This window comes from Convolutriloba macropyga, chromosome 12, assembly GCF_964194025.1.
Source record: "Convolutriloba macropyga chromosome 12, txConMacr16.3, whole genome shotgun sequence".
NCBI classification, from domain to species: Eukaryota; Metazoa; Xenacoelomorpha; order Acoela; family Convolutidae; genus Convolutriloba; species Convolutriloba macropyga.
The window spans coordinates 16,120,834-16,142,406 of NC_134479.1; the positions used below are offsets into that span (position 1 = coordinate 16,120,834).

Genomic DNA, 21,573 nt, shown 5'->3' on the forward strand with positions numbered 1-21,573 from the left:
TGCGGCGTGATTTTTTTTTGCTCTAAATTTAAAGTGGAGTGAGAAAACAGTGTTCGAAGAAAAATTCGCTTTCTCGCTAGTGGTTTTTTGTTCACATGCGGAATTTCACTTTCATTTTTAATGTTTTTTCGATTTTTTGGATCGGATTTTTTTCTAAATGGTTTTGCGAAACCATTAATAGTCCGTTCTTGGTTTAGTTTTCTGTTTAGTCAATGAAAAGTCTTTGAATTGTACGTCAGGAATTGTCCTGCTATGTTTTTTTTAATTCGTCGTCTCCATCGATGATTCTTATGACCTGACTTCTTGGAATTGACTTTTTCAATGACTTCAGTGACTTCTGCTTTGCAGTTAAAATTTGTGTGCGTGACGTCATCTCTGCTTTTAGGTCAATTTCGTGACTTACCTCACTCAATAAAATGACTTCTGAACTCATTTATGGAACTTCAAAGTTTATGAACATTTACTAGTTAAAGATCAATAGTGCGCAGCTAAGTAGTGCCAAATTTATATGCCCTAAGTCTTGACTATTAGTCTTGAATTTTTGATTTTTAATATCAATTTTGAAAAAGCTCTAGGGCTTTTTCCGTATAGACCGTATGTGTCATAAAATTGACAGCTCAAATCCAAAACGTCTGGCCACAAGCGTCTATCGCTGCTATTTTCCGGCAATCTGCTGGCTATGTTTTCATGTATCAGAGCTGGTTGGTGAAAAAGATTGTTTGTGTAAAATTTCTGCATGCGTGAATAGTTTGATGTTACAAATTGACAGGCTGAGTATTTGTATACTTCAGAAAAGAGTGTCCTTTAGTATGATCTTGATCATCATCATATATAAAATGAGCAGTGCAAGTCAGTGAGAATTGTATGCAAAAAATTGAACTAAAATCTTTTGAAAAAGAACTGTTGATCGAGCATTAATCTAAAAACTTATCGAGATTTCATCTAGCGTATCCTTAACTTGTGTTAACGATGTAGATAACAATGATATCAGTAAATTTTAACGTAAAATAGGGACTGAGACGAAAATCACCATCGACCGCGAGACTTTTTGCAGTCATTCAATTCTGTTTATGAGCAAGCTTGAATGCTTGACTTATTAACCTGTTTACAAATAAGTTTAATAATTTGGGATAGAGAACACAATGGGTAAGATATAAGTTATATATAGACCGGTCTGAAAAATTGCCGGTAGGAATTTTTGTCATTTTAGCAGCAGCAACAACAAAGTGTGAGCTTTGGAGATGTTGCACCCTACGCTATTGTGAACGAATCCGGCCAAGAAATGACAGTCCTTGTGCCCCGTGACTTCACTGTTGTCGGGCGGGATATTCAACAGGTAATGCGCAGCCAACCTAATTCGCTAATAACGTTGTATTGGATTCCTTTTGCTGACCTCTAAATCAGATTTTTCAGCTGGATGTTTTCCTTGCCAAGCTCTTCCCGATAGTGTGTATGAAAAAGTGGATATTTGCGCTTACTTTCGCCAAGCTCAACGGAAGACATGAAAATTAAAGTGCACGCTGGCGGATATTCGAAAGGCTTTATTTTAGAAATTATTGTCGGCTATTATAATACAGAACATCTTAATTTTACTTTTAATTTAACTTTGTACAATTAAATTCTAGAGAGCGACAAAACAATTATATCAAATTCTTTTGGCGAGGCTAGTCTAAAAAAAATACAACCGATTCATATCATCCAAGCTGAGCCAGCAGAGGAAGTCATCGGCGTTACTTTAGATTGCTAGGTAAGTCTAAAGCAAACAGAAAATTCTTTTGCAATAAATTTCAGCTTGCCATTTTGAACTCATCTGAGACACTCGAACTTTTTTTGTATGTTATAAAATTAATAGCGGACAGTTGTTCATATTTAGTTATAGATTATGTTATCTTGCAAATATACCAACAAAGCTATTTGCGCAAAATTTTTTATGCAAAATTGTTTTTGAGCTTTTTTTTACTCTGTAGCGGAACATTTAATTTAAGTTGATTTTCTTTCTTCAGGAACAGGATAAACGCGTAAAGCCGTAAAACCCGGAGGTCATTAAGTATCTGAGCATTTCTCTTAGAGCTTTATTAGGCTCTACGTGTACGATTCGCCAAAGCTTTTGAGTTATACTTGATGAGCTGGATTCTCATGGGATAAAGGTAATCTCCCCTGACTCCCCACTTTTATTTTTTACCATGAAGGCTATGCACCCTTTGCTTATGTTGTTTGCTACGACCATAGCCGTCCCCCTCCAGCAAGTTGTTCGAGAGCAAATCGTTGGACGGTGGTCGGTTAACTATAGCTGAGAAGCTGTAAGCTGAGCGTAGCCATATTGCGTTGCATTTGGTTTTTACAATCCAAAAATTTGGTTTGTATTGATGCTCTATCTTTTTCGTAAGAAATTTTCACACATTTTCCTATCTCTTTGACCTTTCAAAACGAGATAAACAGGTAGCACCCAGTGGGCATTAAGTTTCATTAGAGGCGCTAGGCTGGGTTAAGTAGTCTTTCAAATGCTTTGAGATCTGAACATGCTCGGAAGGCCTCAATTCATGGTGAGAAGGTCTATTTTTGTAGTTTTGGTCCAAAATGGTTCAATTTTTCGTTTTTTCCTCATTTTTTAAGTTTTTGTTAAAAAGTTTCCTTGTTTTTCCTTGTTCTTAAAGGTCCATTGCAAGCAATAGTTATTTTCCATGTATGTTTTTTTGTTATCTGCTTTGGCAATGCGAAGTTAAGCGCCCAAAATGATAGTAATTTTCCCTTTTTTCGAAGTTTTTGTCATCTCTTTTTGAGTTTTTCTATCTTTAGGGGTCAACCTTTGGGGTAATATTTTGAAGATGGGTTACCAGATGGTTTCTAGAGACAATGGGATGGTTCTGAAGATATCATTGTCAAGAAATTTAAGGCCAATATTTGAATTTTGTGTGCAATTTTTTATTTTTTCAAAAAGATTTTTGGGGATCAATGAAACTTTAATGAGCTTGACAGTGAGTTACTAAAAAAGTTTTAGTGACAATTAAATGCTTTTTAAGATAATAGTTTCATAGATTTTGGTAACTTCTCACTAAATGTTGCATTTTTATGCAAGTATTTTTGGAAACTGTTTAATAACCTTTGAATTTTTCGATCTGCAGGGGCCATTATGCTTTTGGAAGGTTTTGCTTTTGTTAATATGTATATTTTAGTAACATAGTTCTCAAATTTGTGGACATCAGCTTCAAGAAATTAGCAAATTTGTGTAGTTTTGGCTAATTCAAGTTTTTAATCATTCTTGCGTCATGTGCAGCAAGATGTCTGCTAGCATGCTAGTTAAATGCTATGCAGGTTTTAGCAAGAAACAATTGGTTTTAAAGACATGAGTTTGAACATTTTGCCAAATTTGCGATGATATTTGTTGTTCTTTTTATTTCTTGATACTGAAAGTTTAGGCATTTTGAATGCTCTGGTTTCTGTATTTCTCTCAAATTGTCTGGCATTGTTCAGTTTGTCTGCTGGTCAGGTACAGTAGTTTGTAGTATTCATTCAATTCTTTGGATTGTTTTCAGGACCTGTCCTGCGTTTTTTGTTTCTTCATCTGACGCTCTTTTTTCGTTTTACATTTGTTCTAGAACATTCTTTTGCTTGACTTTTGTCAGTGATTTTTTACGCTTGATATCCTGAATTTCCGTGACCTAAATTGCGCTTATTCAGAACTTATGTATGTTGCTAAATCCTTTTGGCCAATCGTTTCTCTCAGTGTTTCATGCGGCGGTGGTAGCCTTTTGTCTACTCATTTCCTTATCTGTTTCTATCTTTAATATACGACACAAAAGTTCTTTTTCGCAGCTATTCTGGCAATCCGCTGGTTGTTATTATTTTTATTATAGCTGCAAGCAGAGCTTAGCTAAATTGCGGTTCTCAGTTTTTTTTAGTTTTTATTAATGTTATTATTTTTATTATAGCTGCAAGCAGAGCTTAGCTAAATTGCGGTTCTCAGTTTTTTTTAGTTCTAACAGTTTGAATTGTTTTGGGGGTACTGCCTTAAGATCTGCTAACACATTCACAAGTGATGATTTTATCACACTGAAACAGGAAGTGGAGCGAAAAAGCGAGTGCTTTTTCATTGTGAGATTTTTTTCTCTTTAATTTTAAAGTCGTGAGAAAAACGGTGTTTGGACACTAATTCGCTTTCTAATAGTGGTTGTTATTAATTTATTAATAGTGGTTATTAAAATTGTTTTTTTTCTATTTTTGTTTATTGGATTTTTGCTTATACGAGTTTTTGAGTGTCTTTACGCTTGTTTTCTTGCTTTTTCCGTGATCTAAATCGGCGTCGCGAAGTGCTGTATCGCTGAGTGGGTGGGGTTTGAACTTCTCCAATGTTCAGCCACAAAAAAGTTCTTTTGGATACATCCCCTTCGAATCGAAATTACTGGTCTGTCACGGCTAGATTTTGATTATGCGTGACTTATCTCGCTAACTCAACAAAATAACTGCTCCACTTTAAAAACTTAGATCTATTTTGAATTTGTATAAGGTTAAATTGATAACGGCACATGAGTTCATGCCTTATTTTATGTTAGGCAGGTTTTTTTGTCAACCATTGCGACACTCAACCATTGCCGGTTATGTTTTGATCTATAAATCTGTTGGTTTATTGAATGAAGACGTAATCATTACATTCAGTGCTTAATGATTATGCTATGCCTTCTGTTATTATTAAAGAAGCAAAAGGTGTAGAAAACACGAAAAGTAAACAATTTTTGGCTTTTAATTATTTAATTAATTATCCAGATCGTTACAAGCACAAATGAGGTGAGTGAAATCATTGTCATCGTGTAGAGTATCATTGAAATCATTTGCTTTCATTTCTTTTTTGCGTTAGTGTCATTATTTCAGACGTCTCAAAGTTATTGTGAAAACAGCTTTTGTAAACCAAAAAGTTATTTGTTTCCGTTGCTTTGGTTTAACGTCAATTACATCTGGGTAATAGTTTTAAGTAATTTTTATTCGATTAGTGTAATCAAGAACATTAACGCCATTTCTGTGTGTTTTCCAGGGCCCAGACCAGACGAGCTTGGTGGCTTTGTTGCCGATGGACCGAATCGAACTGGCTCCCAATTCCAACATGAGTGCTGCCAAGTTCAGAAGACTCACTTCTCAGGGAACTTTCATGCGAAGCTCTTCTATGTCATCGAACATAGCCAGTGGTTCGTATTTATTTATTGCTCTGAAGCTAATTTTTTTAGCAAATATATTAGTGCTGCTGGTCTTTTAATGCAACTTTGTGCTTGCGGCTTTTGTCTGATAGTTTTTTTTTTGGCTCACCACTTGACTATTTGTCCTCAAAAACGTGATGAACAGGTAAAGCACGGAGAACATTAAATAGCTGAGCATTAAATCGTTAAGTACCTTAGTACGCTATATTGTTGTATGAAGGGCTGTTCTTAGAGTTGGCAACCGAGACTCCCGTACCCCTCCAGCGCCATGCAGCCCCTCACCCCTCAATTAATGTTAAGTACGTATGATAGCTCTCTGTAAAGCTATTCTGTTAGGAGTTTCCTACTAATATTTAGGTTCCGTGTACCGTTTTTATGTTTCCTTTTCAAATATTTTTCTAAGTGTTTAGGTTCGCAAGCGTCCGGTATTCTGCTAAGATGAGAAAATTTCACAAGTTCTGAGGTTGGAAAATAGCACTAAGTTTCGCAAGAATCAATTGAAGAATGAATGAATAATTCGTGTTATGCATTTCGTATTTATACTTTTTATTTACATTTTTGTCCAATCAGAATTGAGTTCATTCTATTAATAGATAGTGAATATTTTATAAGTTTTATTTGAGTCTGAGTCTTCATGCTCGATACTGCGGCTATCTAGAAAAGCGTTTAGCATGGGTTGGAAAACCCATTAATATGTGAGTTTGATCTCTGGTTTTAAGTAGTGTCAAGTTTTTCTAGATCGAAAATGTTCAGTTTTGTGGGTTTGTTATGTGCACTTTTGTGTGTCAGTTTTGCTTGTGAGAAGATTCCTCGGAATGATTCTGTGGCAATTTGTTGCCAGTACAATACAACTTTTGTCGTTGGGGATAGAAATGTGAGCTTTGTCCCCTTTCGTCATTCTGTATGCGGTGAATGGGTGGAGGCATCTGGAGCTCAGGGGATTAGTTTTGCTATTATTCCTTGCGTAGCTGCATTGGCAATCTCGTTCTTAGTGTGATTAGAAGGCCCAGAGAAGTCCATTAGCATTAGTTGTAACGTCAGTAAAGATTAGATTTGAGATGAACTAATGCAAAATTTTTTGGGAAATGTGGTAAGAGTTAATTGAAGTGGTTCCCAAATGTCTTTTTTGATTAGATTTTGTGGGATTAGGAGGAAATGGACTGACAGAAATTGGGGGAATTTTAATGGGAACGGTGATTGTGAATCAGTGATTTGAATTTCAGTTGAATATTTAATACTTAGATTGACTGCGAGCGGTCACGAGTTTTTGGTACAAATTTGTTGGGGGAAGGGGGGGGGTAGATTCTTTTAAATTGTGTTTGCTCGGTTTTATTTGGAAATGGTTTTTTGGTTTTATTATTTGTCGAGTTTAGAATTATTATTTCAGTGAAGTATTATGGCTCGACAGTTAACTGGGTTAAAGGTGTCAAATATTCTATCGACACATCCAGAAAGGTTCGTTTTGTTTTTATAGTTTTAAAGTTTTTGTTTTCATTTGATACAATATTTAATATGGCCTTGTTTAGGCATACCCGGCAAAGAAGTGATCTATTGGGGGATATAAGTAAGTTTAAGGAGGAGTATCTAAAGAGGGGTAAGTTAATAGAACTTGGGTGGAAGGAAGTTCCATGGGTTGACGGATCTGGGTTGAAGAGTTGGCATCAATTAAGGGCTAAGTTAGTTGAAGAGGGGAGGGGGTCAATAGTAGGTGAAAACGGTTGGCCGAAATTGCCGTTAGAGATTAGAAATGAAGAAATAGTCGGAATAAAGGAAGACTTTTGTAGAGAAGTGGAAGCGCTTGCTGATATAAATCAAGTAGAAAATTTTATTGATAATATGCCGGCTTATCATGATGAATCACGCATATATGCTAAAGTGTCAGCTTATGATGGTTTGTATGGCTCAGTCGGCTGGACATTTAATATTGAAGGAATTCTAAATGGAGAAGTTCCCTCTGACCTAGATTGTAATAGGAGAGATGCAATGATACAGTTTGGTCCTTGGTGGACACGATCACATATAGAAATAGGTGGGAGTGATAGTATATCAAAGACAATTGTAGGAGAAAAACTGTTTCTCATTTGTGGGAGCTACACGACGTCCATCGCATTTGATAATGTTGTAGGAACACCCCAGTATTTCATGGAATTAATTAGACGTGGTCCTAAAGCTAGTGAGCTGCCGAGTGATATTTGGTTCTATTTATCAAATAAGTCTAGTGTTTTATGTCAGCCATCACTCTGTGCTCATGCTGTTTTAACAATGTCATTGGGAGTCTCCCTAGTTACTGGTTGGGAAGCACATGACTTACGAAATTCAAGAGTTGCCCAAAGGACATTTACTTCATTTGGGTTAGGGGCTCGAAAGGGAGTTGTTGAGAAACTTTTGAAAGACAAAGGCAAGGAAGCCGCTTTAGAATGGGCATTAAAGAGAGATAAGGACGTCGGTGGCTCCTCAGATGTTACGGAACATATACAATCTTTAGTAAAGAATGAATTCACTATGACTAAGAGACCATATAAGAAAAGGATTAAGTGGGGGGGTGTGCGTAAGTCTAATAAATTGAGTAAAACGGGAGACGTGGGCGAGCTGGAAGAACAACCAATTGTGTACACTTTCCTGCCTCCAAAGGATCCTTCCAAGCTTTAACGTAAGTTCCAGTTTCAATAATTTGGGTTACGGCAGGTGTGAATATTTATGAAAAAGTAATTGCCCGACCTTTTAAAGATTGTTATTCCGAGCTAAGATGGTGATATATGTCTACAAATATGGTTGAACAATAATAGTTTGATGCCAATTCAGGTGCAGAATAATTGTTTTTGAGAAGAAATCGATCTTTTTGTCAGTTCGACGTACCCAATATGATGTAGGGTATTCGTTAAAAAATAATTGCCCCGTGTTGGGAAATACTGCTTCAGCGTTAAAAGTAAGTTTTTTTGGAAGAAATAAGTGTAATTAGTTAGAGTTTGATGTCAATTTACCCGCGTAACACTTTTTCCGGAGAAACATACACTTTTTTTTTAAAAGCTTTTTTCTCACCTATTATGTTGTGCTGAGTGGTTTGTAGTGGTTGTTCGCGCTCTCTCATGCGGTCTTCGATGATAACAGAGGTCTAAGTAATCAGATAAGAATGAGTACAAAAGTGTTTTGAACCGTAAAAAGGGGTTAAATATGAGTATTCTGCTTTTTTGTAATTTTCTAAGTTTTTGTTAAGAATTTGTAAAAGGAATATAATGGAATCTTGTTCAATATATACACACAAGGTTTACATCAAAATGCATTTTAGTGGGGAATGAGATTAGTGTGAAGGGGTATGAGGAGGGGCGGGTCGAAGTAACAGGGAATCATTCATTGTGTAGTTCGAATGTTGGTTCGAGGGTGTCGTTGCTGGGGTTTTTAAGACTGTCGAGAACTTGTTGATAGTCAAAACAGTTGGGGCTAAAGGTGACGGTCTTTAGGGTGTATCCCGGGTCAACAAATTCTACAAAAAGGGAAATGGTACCGTCATTGCGGACAATGTAGTCGTCAAATGTGACTAGCATTGCTCGGCGACCATGACGCAAGTAAAGGTACATGGGGAAAGGGAGAATTGTTGGGAAGTAACCCTCGTCATGGTCTTGTCGGTAAATATCCCAATTAATGAAGTGCGAATTTACATTATCGTTTAAATTACTCATTTTAATTAATATTTAGTAATTCAAATTCCCCGTGTAAAAATTCCTCTGTGCTAAGTTCTATAAATGAAATAACGTCAATGTAGGAGGGAGAATTTTTTTCAAAAATTACTTTGTGGGTTGTATTTTCGAACGTGGTTACCCAGAACACAATGGACTCATCAGGAAATTTAAGGTATTGATCAAAATAACACAAGGAAATATTAAAATCTATATAAAAATACATAAATAGGGTAAATCTTGTGGATATAAAATCAAAATATGGGAGAGTGTCTTCATAATGTTCGAGTGAGAGAAATTCGGGGGTTGAGGACCTGGACATTAGTGTGTTTGGGATTTTAGTTTGGAATTGTCTATGGCGAGTAAGGGGGTTGGCTGAAGGGGGAACTTGCGATTGGGGAAGGGGTTAAAGGCTCATCTGAAATAATTTCGTAGTCGGGGGATTCTGGGGTGTCGGGGATAGGCTCGGGATGCTGTGAGTGTTGAGGGAGGTTGCCAATAACTAAAGGATGGTGAAAAATGAAATCAATGTTGGCGTTTTGGTTATTGTTATTTATGCAGTTTTGGATTTCTAACCAAACGGGGGATGTGTAGTCAATTATAACAGGGTATGTGTGCACGGTCACTGTGTCGTTGATAATAAATTCCTGGCGTATATTAAGTTGGATGAGTGGTTCCTGGTGTAAGAAAAAGGAGATTCTATAACTATCGATTGTGGCGTTGTAATGATTAAGGGATGTAAAGATTGGGTTTTGTATTTCTATGAAAAATTCGTAAATGGGTTCAGCCATTCAAAATTTTGTTTTTCCATACAATTTAGTAAATGCTGCTACTGGAGTCTGTTTTCTGCATTCAAGGAATAAATAGTGAAATAATGCATTTCCCCAAATATTTCCGCTTTTCTGAAAATAATTCCCTGTCTTGTGATTGGTTGGTAATTCAAATTTCCATTTTCGCTTTAGCTCTTTGTTAAATCGTGTATATTTTTCATTTTTGGGGTCTGAGTTGTGTTGCATTTCACACATTCGCTTCCCCGTGTGAGGTTAAAACTGTATTTGATTTCGTTTTATTTAAAGTTATTCTGGTTTGATTCTGTTATGTGGCAGGTAAGTTGATTTATCATTTTTCTCGGTTATTTAGAATGTGATTCCTTGGTTGTTGTTTTGTTACTAGAGTTTGATGGTCCCTGATGTCCTCTTTTTGGATTTGAAAATCAAAGAACCTGATAGGTCTGCTTTTGCTCGAATATTAAGAATACCGCTGTTGCTAATTTCTGTTTCGCGTGTCTTTCCGTTGGTTTTTGTGTTAATGCTGGACTGCGATTATTTATGCGCAAACATCTTTAGCGCTTGAGCTGATAACTAAGCGGCGTTTTGGAGGCTGATGAGATTAGCATTGTAATGTAAAAGTTTTCTTTTTTTCTTTTAAGTTTCCGGTTTTTTTTTTTTTTAGATTTTTTTTTTCCAAATTTTGAAATAGAATCTTTGAGGAAAGACTTAGGAAAAATTTTAAGCCGGGTTCCACGAGGAGCCCGGGGATCCGTTATTCTTTTTTTTTTTTTGAGTCCGATTTTTGGGCTGAAGTTTGAGGGTCGTAGCTCTTCTAGTTTTCGAGATATCGCACTTTAAAGTTGAAAATTTTTCTCGACACTTGTAATTTTTTTCAAAATTAGTCTTTCCAAGGGAAATTTTTTGGACTTAGGCGTTTTTGCTTCTCAGATTTTTGTAAAAAAAATTTTTTTTTTCTTTTTTTTTTTTAAATGAAAATTTTTTTCTCTTAGACACTTCCGGTGTTCATGGTTCGAAGCGGGTATGCTCCGTAATGGGTGGGCAATTTTGGTTGTGTATGGTCTGGTATATGAGTATAAATTGGTTGAGAAGTGACAGGTGGAGGTCTGTTAATATGTTCAATCGTTAGTGTGGGCTCTTCCGATCTTTTCAGTCGTTTGATGTAGTCCCTCAAAAAGGTGTACGGTGTACGTACTCGTGTGCTATCGTTGTCCTGCTGGGTGTCAAATTCGTTTTTAATTTCCAAAGGCAGAACAAGTGAACATTTATGTAGTGGATGTTCAGGATGCTCTTGTAGATATTCATAGTCATTGATTGCAACTACTTGCACTGGCTTCGTTTTGATCTTTCTCCCTTCGTGTGTTATTCGGAAAGGAAACCGGCGGTGTTATTTTATTTTCTCTGATTCCGTTTCTTTAGTGTTGCAGAATGACGCTCTTGATCTCTGTCGCCATATGATAGCTCTCTGTAAAGCTATTCTGTTAGGAGTTTCCTACTAATATTTAGGTTCCGTGTACCGTTTTTATGTTTCCTTTTCAAATATTTTTCTAAGTGTTTAGGTTCGCAAGCGTCCGGTATTCTGCTAAGATGAGAAAATTTCACAAGTTCTGAGGTTGGAAAATAGCACTAAGTTTCGCAAGAATCAATTGAAGAATGAATGAATAATTCGTGTTATGCATTTCGTATTTATACTTTTTATTTACATTTTTGTCCAATCAGAATTGAGTTCATTCTATTAATAGATAGTGAATATTTTATAAGTTTTATTTGAGTCTGAGTCTTCATGCTCGATAGTACGCTATATTGTTGAATGAAGGGCTTTTCTTAGAGTTGCCAACCGAAACCCCCGTACCCCTCCAGCGCCATGTAGCCCCTCACCCCTCAATTGAAGTTAAGCTAGTCCCCCTACGCGGCAACAATCCAATGGCGAAGACAACCGCTTAAGAGCCATTTGAGAGCAATTCGCCCGATGTTGCTCTTACAACTTGAGGATGAGTAATGGACGTTTTTTTTTAAATCGGTGACTCTTTTCACAGTACTTAAATCAAATGCCGCATGGTCAATCTTCTGAACAAAAGTCAAAAGCAGACAGAAATTGGGTGTTTTAGGCTGGGTTGTTCATAAAATGCTTTCAGAGAGAGCGATAAAAGTAGGTGTGAAAATTATTTTTTTGCTAAGTGAGTAAATTTTTTTTATTACTTGCGTCATTTTCACATGAGTCTTTTCAAGCTTTAATTCTTACTTCAATCTCAAATGGACTGTCTCACAGATGTCCTTAGGTAATTGTTCGATTTGAACCATATTAAACCATTTTAACCGTTTATTATAGCTGCGAAGCTGTAAGTTGAACGGAGCTATATTGCGGTGCTCTTGGTTTTTTTGTTTTGTCGTCGGACGCTCTTTTTCGTTTTACATTTGTTCACACAGCAAAGCAGAAAAAGTCAAATTTTCTGAATGACTTCTTCCTCTCACTAACGGCATATGCGCGCTTGACGTCATTTCTCACTCTCTCTAGCAAAAATTTTTTGCGTGATTAGATTTTGATCACAAGTGACTCACCTCACTCATTAAAATGACTTTAAAACTTAAGTTCAATTTGAATTTTTCTAAGGTCAAAGGAAGTCATATGTGCAGTAGAGGTCCCTTATGTGAGGTTTCTGCGGGATGCATTTTAACAAGCTTTATTAATTTATCGCTGGATGGTTTTTGCCTAGCTTTTTGAGCGGCGTCGTTTTTTTCAATTTAGATTTGTCTCTGTTTCTATCTCTATTATACGGCACGCAATTCTATTTTGTCGCAGCTATTCCGGCAATCTGCCGGCTATGTTTCAACTTGGAGTTGAAATTTGATCTATGTGCTCTCGTTTTGCAATTTCGGACTCTTTATAGCAATTTTTGTATCATTTTTAATTTTACTACAGTCTCTAGAGAGTTTTGTGGTATCATTCAGTCTTTCTGATACATGAAATGACTTCCTCTCTGGATGGTAGTCAGTTTTATGTTGTTTTTGTTGCAGAAAGTCGATTAAGCTCGAGCCTAATTTCGGGCTGTTCTTGCCCAAGTTTTTTGTACAGTTGATTAACTCTACAGATTTTTCGTGTGTCGTGGGACACGTTGGTAGTCACTTGTCGAGAACATAAATTATCCGACAAAGCTGTTTGAAAACAGTTTGTGGGATCTCATATCTATTTTGCTGTCGACAGTTTTCTGAAAAGAAATTTTTTATCATTAAGATTTTAACAAAACCTGCTAATTGGAATAGCATAGCAGATGTGAAATAGCACAAAGATTGAAGAGCACAAAGTCTGTTGAGATTAATTGAATTGGAGACGTGCCTTGAACAGATTTGTTGAGATTTATTTGAGAAATTCATTGTGACATTCTTTTTGATTTCAAATTAAGTAGTTTAACTAAATGAATATGTGATTCAATTGGTTTTTAGTGGCAGTCAAGTTCATGCTATACTGCGGGTTGATTCCGGAGTATTGCGGCTATGTTCTTAACAATTCAAGGTTTTCGATTTTTGGCGTGCGGCCTTTTTTTTTTAAAAAAAAACCTGCTAATTGGTATTAGTAATTACTATTGGTATTAGCTTAGTGACCTCCAATTTAGAGGCTGAATTCACTAACCATACATATCGGATCTAACGAAACTGCCGCCAATTTCCTCTTCATATTTCTCTTACTGTTTGAATCCCAAGGTCGATTAATGGGGTCAATCGGCGGCTAGTTTCCGGCGACCTGCCGGTTTTGTTTTTATATCCAAAAATCAAGTTGACAGAAATCTTTGTTTGATTGCTACTATCAGCTGCTGGTGATGCTGAAGAGGACGAGAGTCTGAAGGTGAGATTCCACATCATTGTGCCTGGCTCACAAACTATTAGTGATGTCTCGCTCACCAAGCCAGGATTCCACTTCTACAACATTCTACCTCTCCACGAATACAAGTAAGTCTAACTGAGATCAGATACCGTTAACATGCCTCGTTTGAGCTATTTTTACTTAGTTTTGGTCTATTTTTTTATTGTAACGCAATTCTCGACGCAGTTGAGACTATTGTGATTAACAAAAGTGGGTAAAAGGTAAAACAGACTTGTTGTCAAAAACAACTTAATTTGGGTGGGGGTTATCGTTCGAATGTGCTAATAAAAAATGTTTGTTATTTTGATTTAGATTAGATATATTAGTTTCCTTTGATTGCGAGTGTTTTGTATGATTGTAATTTGTGTTGTGTGGCTCGTGTCGAAAATCACTTCCGTTCGTTTTCGACAAAAGAAGTCATGTCAGTGACATCCTCGGCCGCAATTGTAAGATCACGAATTGTTGCTGTACTGTATGATATCGGTGTAAAATCAGCAAGATAAGAAGACAAGATAAGATAATCGATCGCAAATATAATAATTGGAAAAGGAAGTTTGGGAGGAACTAAAGGTATGAGCGACTGAAAGGGGGAAAACGAAATTGAGCAAAAGAATATCCCAAAATAGTTTGGCATGCAATGCTTGACTATTGATCGCAAAACTTAGACATTTGATGTGAAACTTTGCAATAATGTAACTTGTTGCATCAACTTTTGAGGACGACTTGACTTACAATTCTATACCTTTTCCTATTGAAAACTAAAGTATGCATCTGCTCGTGAGAACGAGAACACAAAATAACTCATTTGTTTATTAAGACTTTGCTTAGCTTGATGACTGGTCTTACTTTCTCGCCATGTGGAGTGTTCAGTTTCACGGAGCGTACTACACCATCTGAACCGGGATAAATTTCTATAACTTTTGCAAGAGGCCAGAGACCTCGTGGCGTGAAGTCTTCAAGTAGCCAAACCAAATCATTTACCTTGAGGTTTTCAGAAGTTTTGTTCCACTTCGACCTTGTCTGTTGATTAGGGATGTATTCGCAAAGAAATCTATTCCAAAAATGCGAGGCTAGTTCTTGAGCAGATTTCCATGACCTGGACACGGTGACCTTTTGCGTTCCGAAAAGACCAGGATGGTAATTAACTGACGCTCTTCCGAGTAAAAAGTGGTTAGGCGTGAGAGGCAGAGGATCGTTAATTTCACTGGGGGCATTAGTTAGAGGTCTAGAATTCATATTGGATTCAATCTCACATACCAGTGTCCACAAAATATCATCTGAAAGGGTTCTTGACCCAATTACTTTGTACAGAGATAACTTGAATATCTGCACTAGGCGTTCCCAACTTCCTCCGAAGTGTGGAGCCCCAGGAGGGTTAAACACCCACTCAATTTCGACCTGCATCAGATGCAAATGACTTGCAAAATCATGGGAATTTCTAAGGCTTGCAGTACTGGATTGCAAAGAGTTATTTGATCCAACAAGGGATTTTCCACAATCAGAAAAGAACTTTTTTGGTTTTCCTCTACGGCTTATAAAGCGACGGATGCAATTGATTGTTGAATCTGTTGTCAAGTCGACAGCAACTTCTAGATGGACAGCGCGTACTACTAAGCACGTGAAGAGGAGTATGTATCTAGGCCTGTTTCTTCCATGTTCTTTAACTGGAAAGGGTCCTACGAAGTCTAAGCCTGTGGTTTGAAAAACTTGATGATTTTCTCTTGGTAATCTGAACTCTGGGAGGTCAGCCATTAGGGGGCAGCTACTTCTTGGATCATACGTCTGCATGGAATGCATTGTCTAACTGTTTGTTTGACTACCGCCCTGCACCTAAGAATCCAATAGTGTTCCATTAATAAACTTCTAGTTTGTTCTGTGCCACAATGCATGTTTGTTTGGTGAAAATGTTTTACCATTCGTCTAACACTCTGATTATTTCCATCTAGGATCAACGGGAAGCGCGCAGTTTCTAGTCTCAATGCTTTAGACAATCGTCCTCGAGCACGCAAGTGCTGGTTATGATCGACGAATGGTAATAATGGTGCAATTCTACTGGTAGATGATACTGCAATACCTTTTCTTAAGTTCGAAATTTCCGATTTAAAATCTTGATGCTGGGCACTTTTTGTCAAGTAATTGTACGCTTTTGTATAGTGTGCTAGTGACAAAATGGATTCCTTTTTTCTGCTTTTATCTGCAAACAAGAAGCAAAGCGCTGCAACTCTAAGTAAACGATTCCAGTTGCTGAAACGAGATATGTCAATTTGGCATTTCAGTTCTTTTATTGGATCTGCCATTATAATTTTAACATGTTGAGCAGAAAGTAAATCTTGTTTCGGCCACGTGTTTTTATTTTGAGACAAAAAGGATGGGCCTAATAGCCAACGTGAGTTGGCATTCATCTGGTGAACGTTGTAGCCTCGGGTACCATCGTCAGCGGGATTTCTGGTAGACGAAATTTAGAACCAATCTTGGGCAGAGGAAACGTCTAAAATTTTGGCTAGTCTGTTAGCAATGAAGATCCGATGACGAATCTCAGGAGTCCGTAGCAAATACAAAACGGTCGTACTATCAGACCAAAAAACTTGTTTATGCAAATTAGGAATCGTCATCCGTTTTATTGGCGCAACTCTTGCTTTACCAATCACAAATGCGACTGAGACGGATTCGTCAATGTGTTCAATTCGTAGATAACTGACTGCTGATAATGCTAACTCGGATGCATCTGTGAACGTGTGTAGTTCAATCGATGAAATCGGTATCTCGTTAAACAATTTGCGAGGAAGATGTACATCCTGAAAACACGGAAGTTCTTTTTTCAGATTCTCGAAATCAGAATTCTCATCGAGCTGCAATGGCTTGTCCCATTTAGGACCGTGGTTCCATGCTGCTTGGAGAACTTTGAGGAATCTTATTGTAAAGGGGGCGATAATTCCTAAGGGATCAAAGATGGAAGCAACAAAACGAAGTAGTTTACGCTGACTCGTTTTGTCATCGAGTTTGATCTTATGGAACAATTTTTGCTCTATAACAAATGTATCTGCTTCTGGAAATCAAGGCAAACCTAGAACCTTTTGACTTTGTGGTGCGGATGTTTCTGGATTGAGTCGGATATCCGGATTCAGCTGGTCAAGAACTTGATGAATATTTGAATTCCACTTTGTCAGATTGAAGCCACCAGTAGCAAGAACCTTGCGAGTGTCATGGACAATGTTTGTAGCTTCATTTGGACTTGATACGGCAACAAACAAATCATCCATGTAAACGTTCCGCTCTATAACCTTTTGAACACTTGGATATGTTTTTGCATTGTCCTGAGCAGATATTCTGAGCGCGCAAGATGCTGTGCAGGGTGAATCTGTTGCCCCAAAAATATGACTTGTGTGTTCGTAAGTCTCTATGTGTCCACTGTTGTTCCAGAGGAAGCGTAAGTAGGGTCGGTCTTTAGGGTCAACTTTCACTTGCATGAACATTTGTTCTATATCTGCGCACAGGGCAATTCGATTCTCACGAAACCTCATAATGACCCCAGTAAAGTTGCTGAGCAAATCTGGTCCTTTCAGTAAATTAGAGTTGAGGGACTGACCCTGGAAAATGCTGGAGGCATTTGCAACTCTATGAACCTTACCAGGTTTATTTTCATTGGTCACTGGGTGATGAGGCAAAAAGGAGACATTATCTGTTAGAGATTCGGAATCATGCACTTTGACAACGTATCCTTTTTCCAAGTCTGCGTCCAGAGTAGCCTGGTACTTTTCCTTTAGTATCGGATTTTTTGAAAGCTTTTGATCTAATTGGTCAAGTTGTTTTAATGCTAACCATCTGTTGTTCGTAAGAAATGCACCTTGCTTCCAGAGGAGACCTATTTGATAATGACCGTCAACGATTTTGGTTGTGGACTCTAAAATTTCAATCGCTCTTTTATCGTTTTCCGACAAAGCTTTTCGGGGCGATGCAATGCCCAAGTTTTCCACTTTCATCCAATCTTGGACCAATTTGAAAAGAGAGTCGTCCATATTAGGGCAATTTTGCAACTGAGTATACTGTACAGGTGTAGACTCATTGAAAACTAAATTCGTTTTACCGGCGCACGTCCAGCCTAATGGAGTTTCAACGCCCCATGGGGCATTTTGAAACTTTTATAATTTGTCCAGCCTTTTATAATTTGTTTATAATGAATCAAGTCTAAGTTGTCAATGTCTATAATAATTGAGACATTGTTCCGTTCAAGTTCAGGAAAATTTATATGACTGAGATGATCATAATTATTGCACAAAGCGTTTAGTTGAGCTACATTCACTGCGGACATGTTCAAGTCTGGTAGTGCCATAACATCATTAAGTCTGACAGGTTCGACTGAGCTATCTATTGGCTTTATGTCAAAGCAAACTTTGGAGCCATCAATTTCCTTAGTCGTGTGATACCCACTTATAGGCATTTTACCTGTTTTTTCGAGGTTAAGACCAAGTTCTTTTGCTGTTGATTTCAGAAGTAGACTTTGACAGCTACCGTTGTCTAGGTATGAGTATGTTTTCACAGACTGGTTTTTATTTATCAATTGAACTGCCACAAAAGCCACCTGGCCTGTTCCAACAAATAGCACTGGTTTAACGTTTGAGTTGCTTTTGTTCATAAAACTATCGCGCAGAAGTGTGTTATGTCTTTTGCCGCAGCCTTTTGAGCGGCAGACGTTTTTTGAATTGCATTGATCTACATGACGATGCCCAAAACAATTGAAACAAAGCTTTTGCTTCATTACATGATCTTTCCGTTTTGGGGGACTCAGTGCTTGGAAAAGTATGCATTTGTAGAGGTATTGGCAATTGTCATTGTTAGGAAAACTAACGCTTTCTTTCGTCTTAGACTGAAATTGCCCTTGTTCCCTGTTACTCAGCAATTGATGCTTTGAATTCGGATTTTCATTAATTCTAGTAGAGTGCGACGTTTTCCAGGCCATTTTATGAACACCAATGTTTTGAGAAGATGGGAGGTTTGAGTTTGTTGGGAAATCTCGGCATGCTTTTGCATAGTTTAGGAGCCACTCAGCAAGCGCGTTTAAAGATGGCTGTGTCATGGTTTTTCTAGGACGTAACGGTTCCATTCGAGTCTGACTGGATTTGGTAACTTTGTTAAAGCTATGTTCATGTTGATTATGGAGTGAAGATCATGAGTAAAACCGAGTTTTTGAAAAGTGTCGACAAGCGTTAGAAGAAATGAGGAGTACTGGGTATAACTTTCAGGATTTGATAAGTTTGGATTTCTAAAGTTTGATAATTTGTCCAGAAAAGCATTGACAATCCTCTTTGAATTGCCAAAATGTTCTTGCAGTCTTGATAGAGCTGCGGCGTATAGATCACCGTGGCAACCGTAGCCATCAACTAGTGCTTTGGCTTCTCCTGTGAGCAGTGATTGCAAATGGATCATTTTTTCAGCTGACGACATGGGTGATTGGTCGATAGTTGCTTTGAAAATGCTATACCATTTTATCCACTTCATTGGATCACCATTGAACGTTTCTGCGTGCAGTTTCGGGACAGATTTTTGGAAGCAGACTGACATCGAGCTGGTTGAACATTTGTTTCAGGGAAAATACTCTTAGGAGTGGGCCAATTGAAGGAATGTGCGTTAAGCAATGACGATGGAGCGGCGTTAGAATCAAATAGTAAGCTGCTGGGTGCAGAAAAACTGACATTGTTGTTCACAGCGGGCGCTGATGAACTAACTGCATATTGCTCCTGATTGCTGATATCAAGACGAGGTTGAACTGGGTTAGTAAATTGAAAATTAGAGCTGTCCGGCGGACAATTCGGTCTGTTGGTGGCACCAACACAGAGACTGAAGTCCTCTCCAGTATTTATATGTGACTTCCCCTTACATATTTTTTGAAATTATCGATACACTTTTTAACTTCTATCTTAGGACGACTATGTTCTTGAGAATAATTGCTCTGTTCTGACGGATCAATCAGAATTATTAATTGAGACACTACGGTTTCAAGTTTTCGCTGCTTCTCTTTTATCTCTTCGACTGTTTCCTGTAGTATGTCAACATCTTCTGAATCATCAATTGAGGAGTTTAGGTATTCAAGGTGAAAATGTATATCGTCCGTTATCAACATTTTGGAAGATTCAAGCATCTTCTGTTCTTGAAGTGTTTCTGGTTTTTCTTCAGAGAGGCTCTCTGTTGGAGCACTAGAGCATTGATGAAGATTCTCCAAGATAGTTGTTTCTCTCTGGTCGCTATCGGAGTTAGCGGTTGACCGAGTGTCTACCATGACTATAACGTAGACTGTTTTCTTTACCTTGTTGGAGAAAAGTTTTTGGTTTTTGGTTTATGTAACTCACACCAGATAAGCAACACCAAATTTATTCTCAAATTCCTGACAGCTTGACAATTATGTGGTACAAATGTTTTCTAAGGGCTACTTACCAGCGCTATCTGGGTGTTTCTACATATACCAGTTACCTACCTGTTAAATGCCTACCTGTTACCTGCTACCTAACTGCTAAAACTTATACAAATCAAGTTCAATTAAGAATTGTTAATAATCCAACTTACTAACACTTGCTACCTACCTGCAAACTTATACCAAACTTAACTAACTACAAGCTCCCAAATTTTACCTACCTAATACCTGCTACCTACTGCTGCAACTTCTACCTACTTATACCTAAGTTCTAATTGCCGGTAACTTTGTTGCTGGATACTTGCAATCTACCAGTAACAGCTTTTACCAATAGGTCCACACCTATTAGTGAAATGCAGAAAGGTTGAGATAGTAATCAAACTCGGTAATAGACGAAAAGCAAAGATAGCGTGATTGGACTGGAAGAAAAGAGACCGGGGAGTTTGGGGCAGATAAAACCCCAAAACTGGAAAGCGAAGAAAGAGCGTGGGGTTGGGAAGGCAACCAACCTGTGGGGGTTTGGGGTTGGTAAAACCCCAAAAACCAAAAGCAAAGAAAGCGCGGGGGGTTGGGAAGGCAACTAACTTGGGGAGATTTGGGGCGGGTAAAACCTCAAAAACCGAAAGCAAAGAAAGCGCGGGGGGTTGGGAAGGCAACCAACCTGGGGGGATTTGGGGCGGCTAAAACCCCAAAAACCGAAAGCAAAGAAAGCGCTGGGGGTTGGGAAGTCAACCAACCTGGGGGATTTGGGGCGGGTAAAACCCCAAAAACCGAAAGCAAAGAAAGCACGGGGGTTGGGAAGGCAACCAACCTGGGGGGGATTGTGGCGGGTAAAACCCCAAAAACCGAAAGCAAAGAAAGCGCGGGGGGGTTGGTAAGGCAACCAACCTGGGGGGATTTGGGGCGGGTAAAACCCCAAGAACCGAAAGCAAAGAAAGCACGGGGGTTGGGAAGGCAACCAACCTGGGGGGATTTGGGGCGGGTAAAACCCCAAAAACCGAAAGCAAAGAAAGCGCGGGGGGTTTGGGAAGGCAGCCAACCTGGGGGGATTTGGGGCGGGTGAAACCCCAAAAACCGAAAGCAAAGAAAGCGCGGGGGGGTTGGGATGGCAACCAACCTGGGGGGATTTGGGGCGGGTAAAACCCCAAAACCGAAAGCAAAGAAAGCGCGGGGATTGGGAAGGCAACCAACCTGGGGGGATTTGCGGCGGGTAAAACCCCAAAAATCAAAAGCAATGGAAGCGCGGGGGTTGGGAAGGCAACCAACCTGGAGGGATTTGGGGCGGGTAAATCCCCAAAAACCGAAAGCAAAGAAAGCGCGGGGGGTGGGGAAGGCAACCAACCTGGGGGGATTTGGGGCGGGTAAAACCCCAAAACCAAAAACAGAGCGCGCGGGTAAATAATAAGATAAATTTTTAAAGACTGTCTTTTGGTCTTTTGGATCTGCTTTCAGTCTGTTGTGATGTTTTGCGAAACCTCTTGCTGTTACATTTGGACTGTTTTTGTAAAATTTCTAGATCTTTAGATACTGAAACATCAAAAAAACTCATGGTGCAGATCAATTGTTTCCCATTTCAATGAATTTTTTAGAGCAATACTTAGCTTTTTCAGGGGTTGAATTCGTTGCCTGATGTGGTTGGGCGCCAAAATATGTTGTCAAA

The 21,573-nt window shown here is 38.4% G+C and overlaps 1 protein-coding gene across 1 annotated transcript in view; it reads left to right on the forward strand.

Annotated features, from left to right (window-relative positions):
• The window catches only part of LOC142350401 (intermembrane lipid transfer protein VPS13A-like), a 229,852-nt gene that overhangs the window by 92,074 nt on the left and 116,205 nt on the right, over positions 1-21,573 (forward strand). Inside the window, exons 22-24 of the mRNA XM_075402248.1 lie at positions 1,211-1,336; positions 5,027-5,177; positions 13,455-13,593. Of these exons, the coding sequence (XP_075258363.1) occupies positions 1,211-1,336; positions 5,027-5,177; positions 13,455-13,593 (416 nt within the window). The remainder of the gene's footprint in view (positions 1-1,210; positions 1,337-5,026; positions 5,178-13,454; positions 13,594-21,573) is intronic.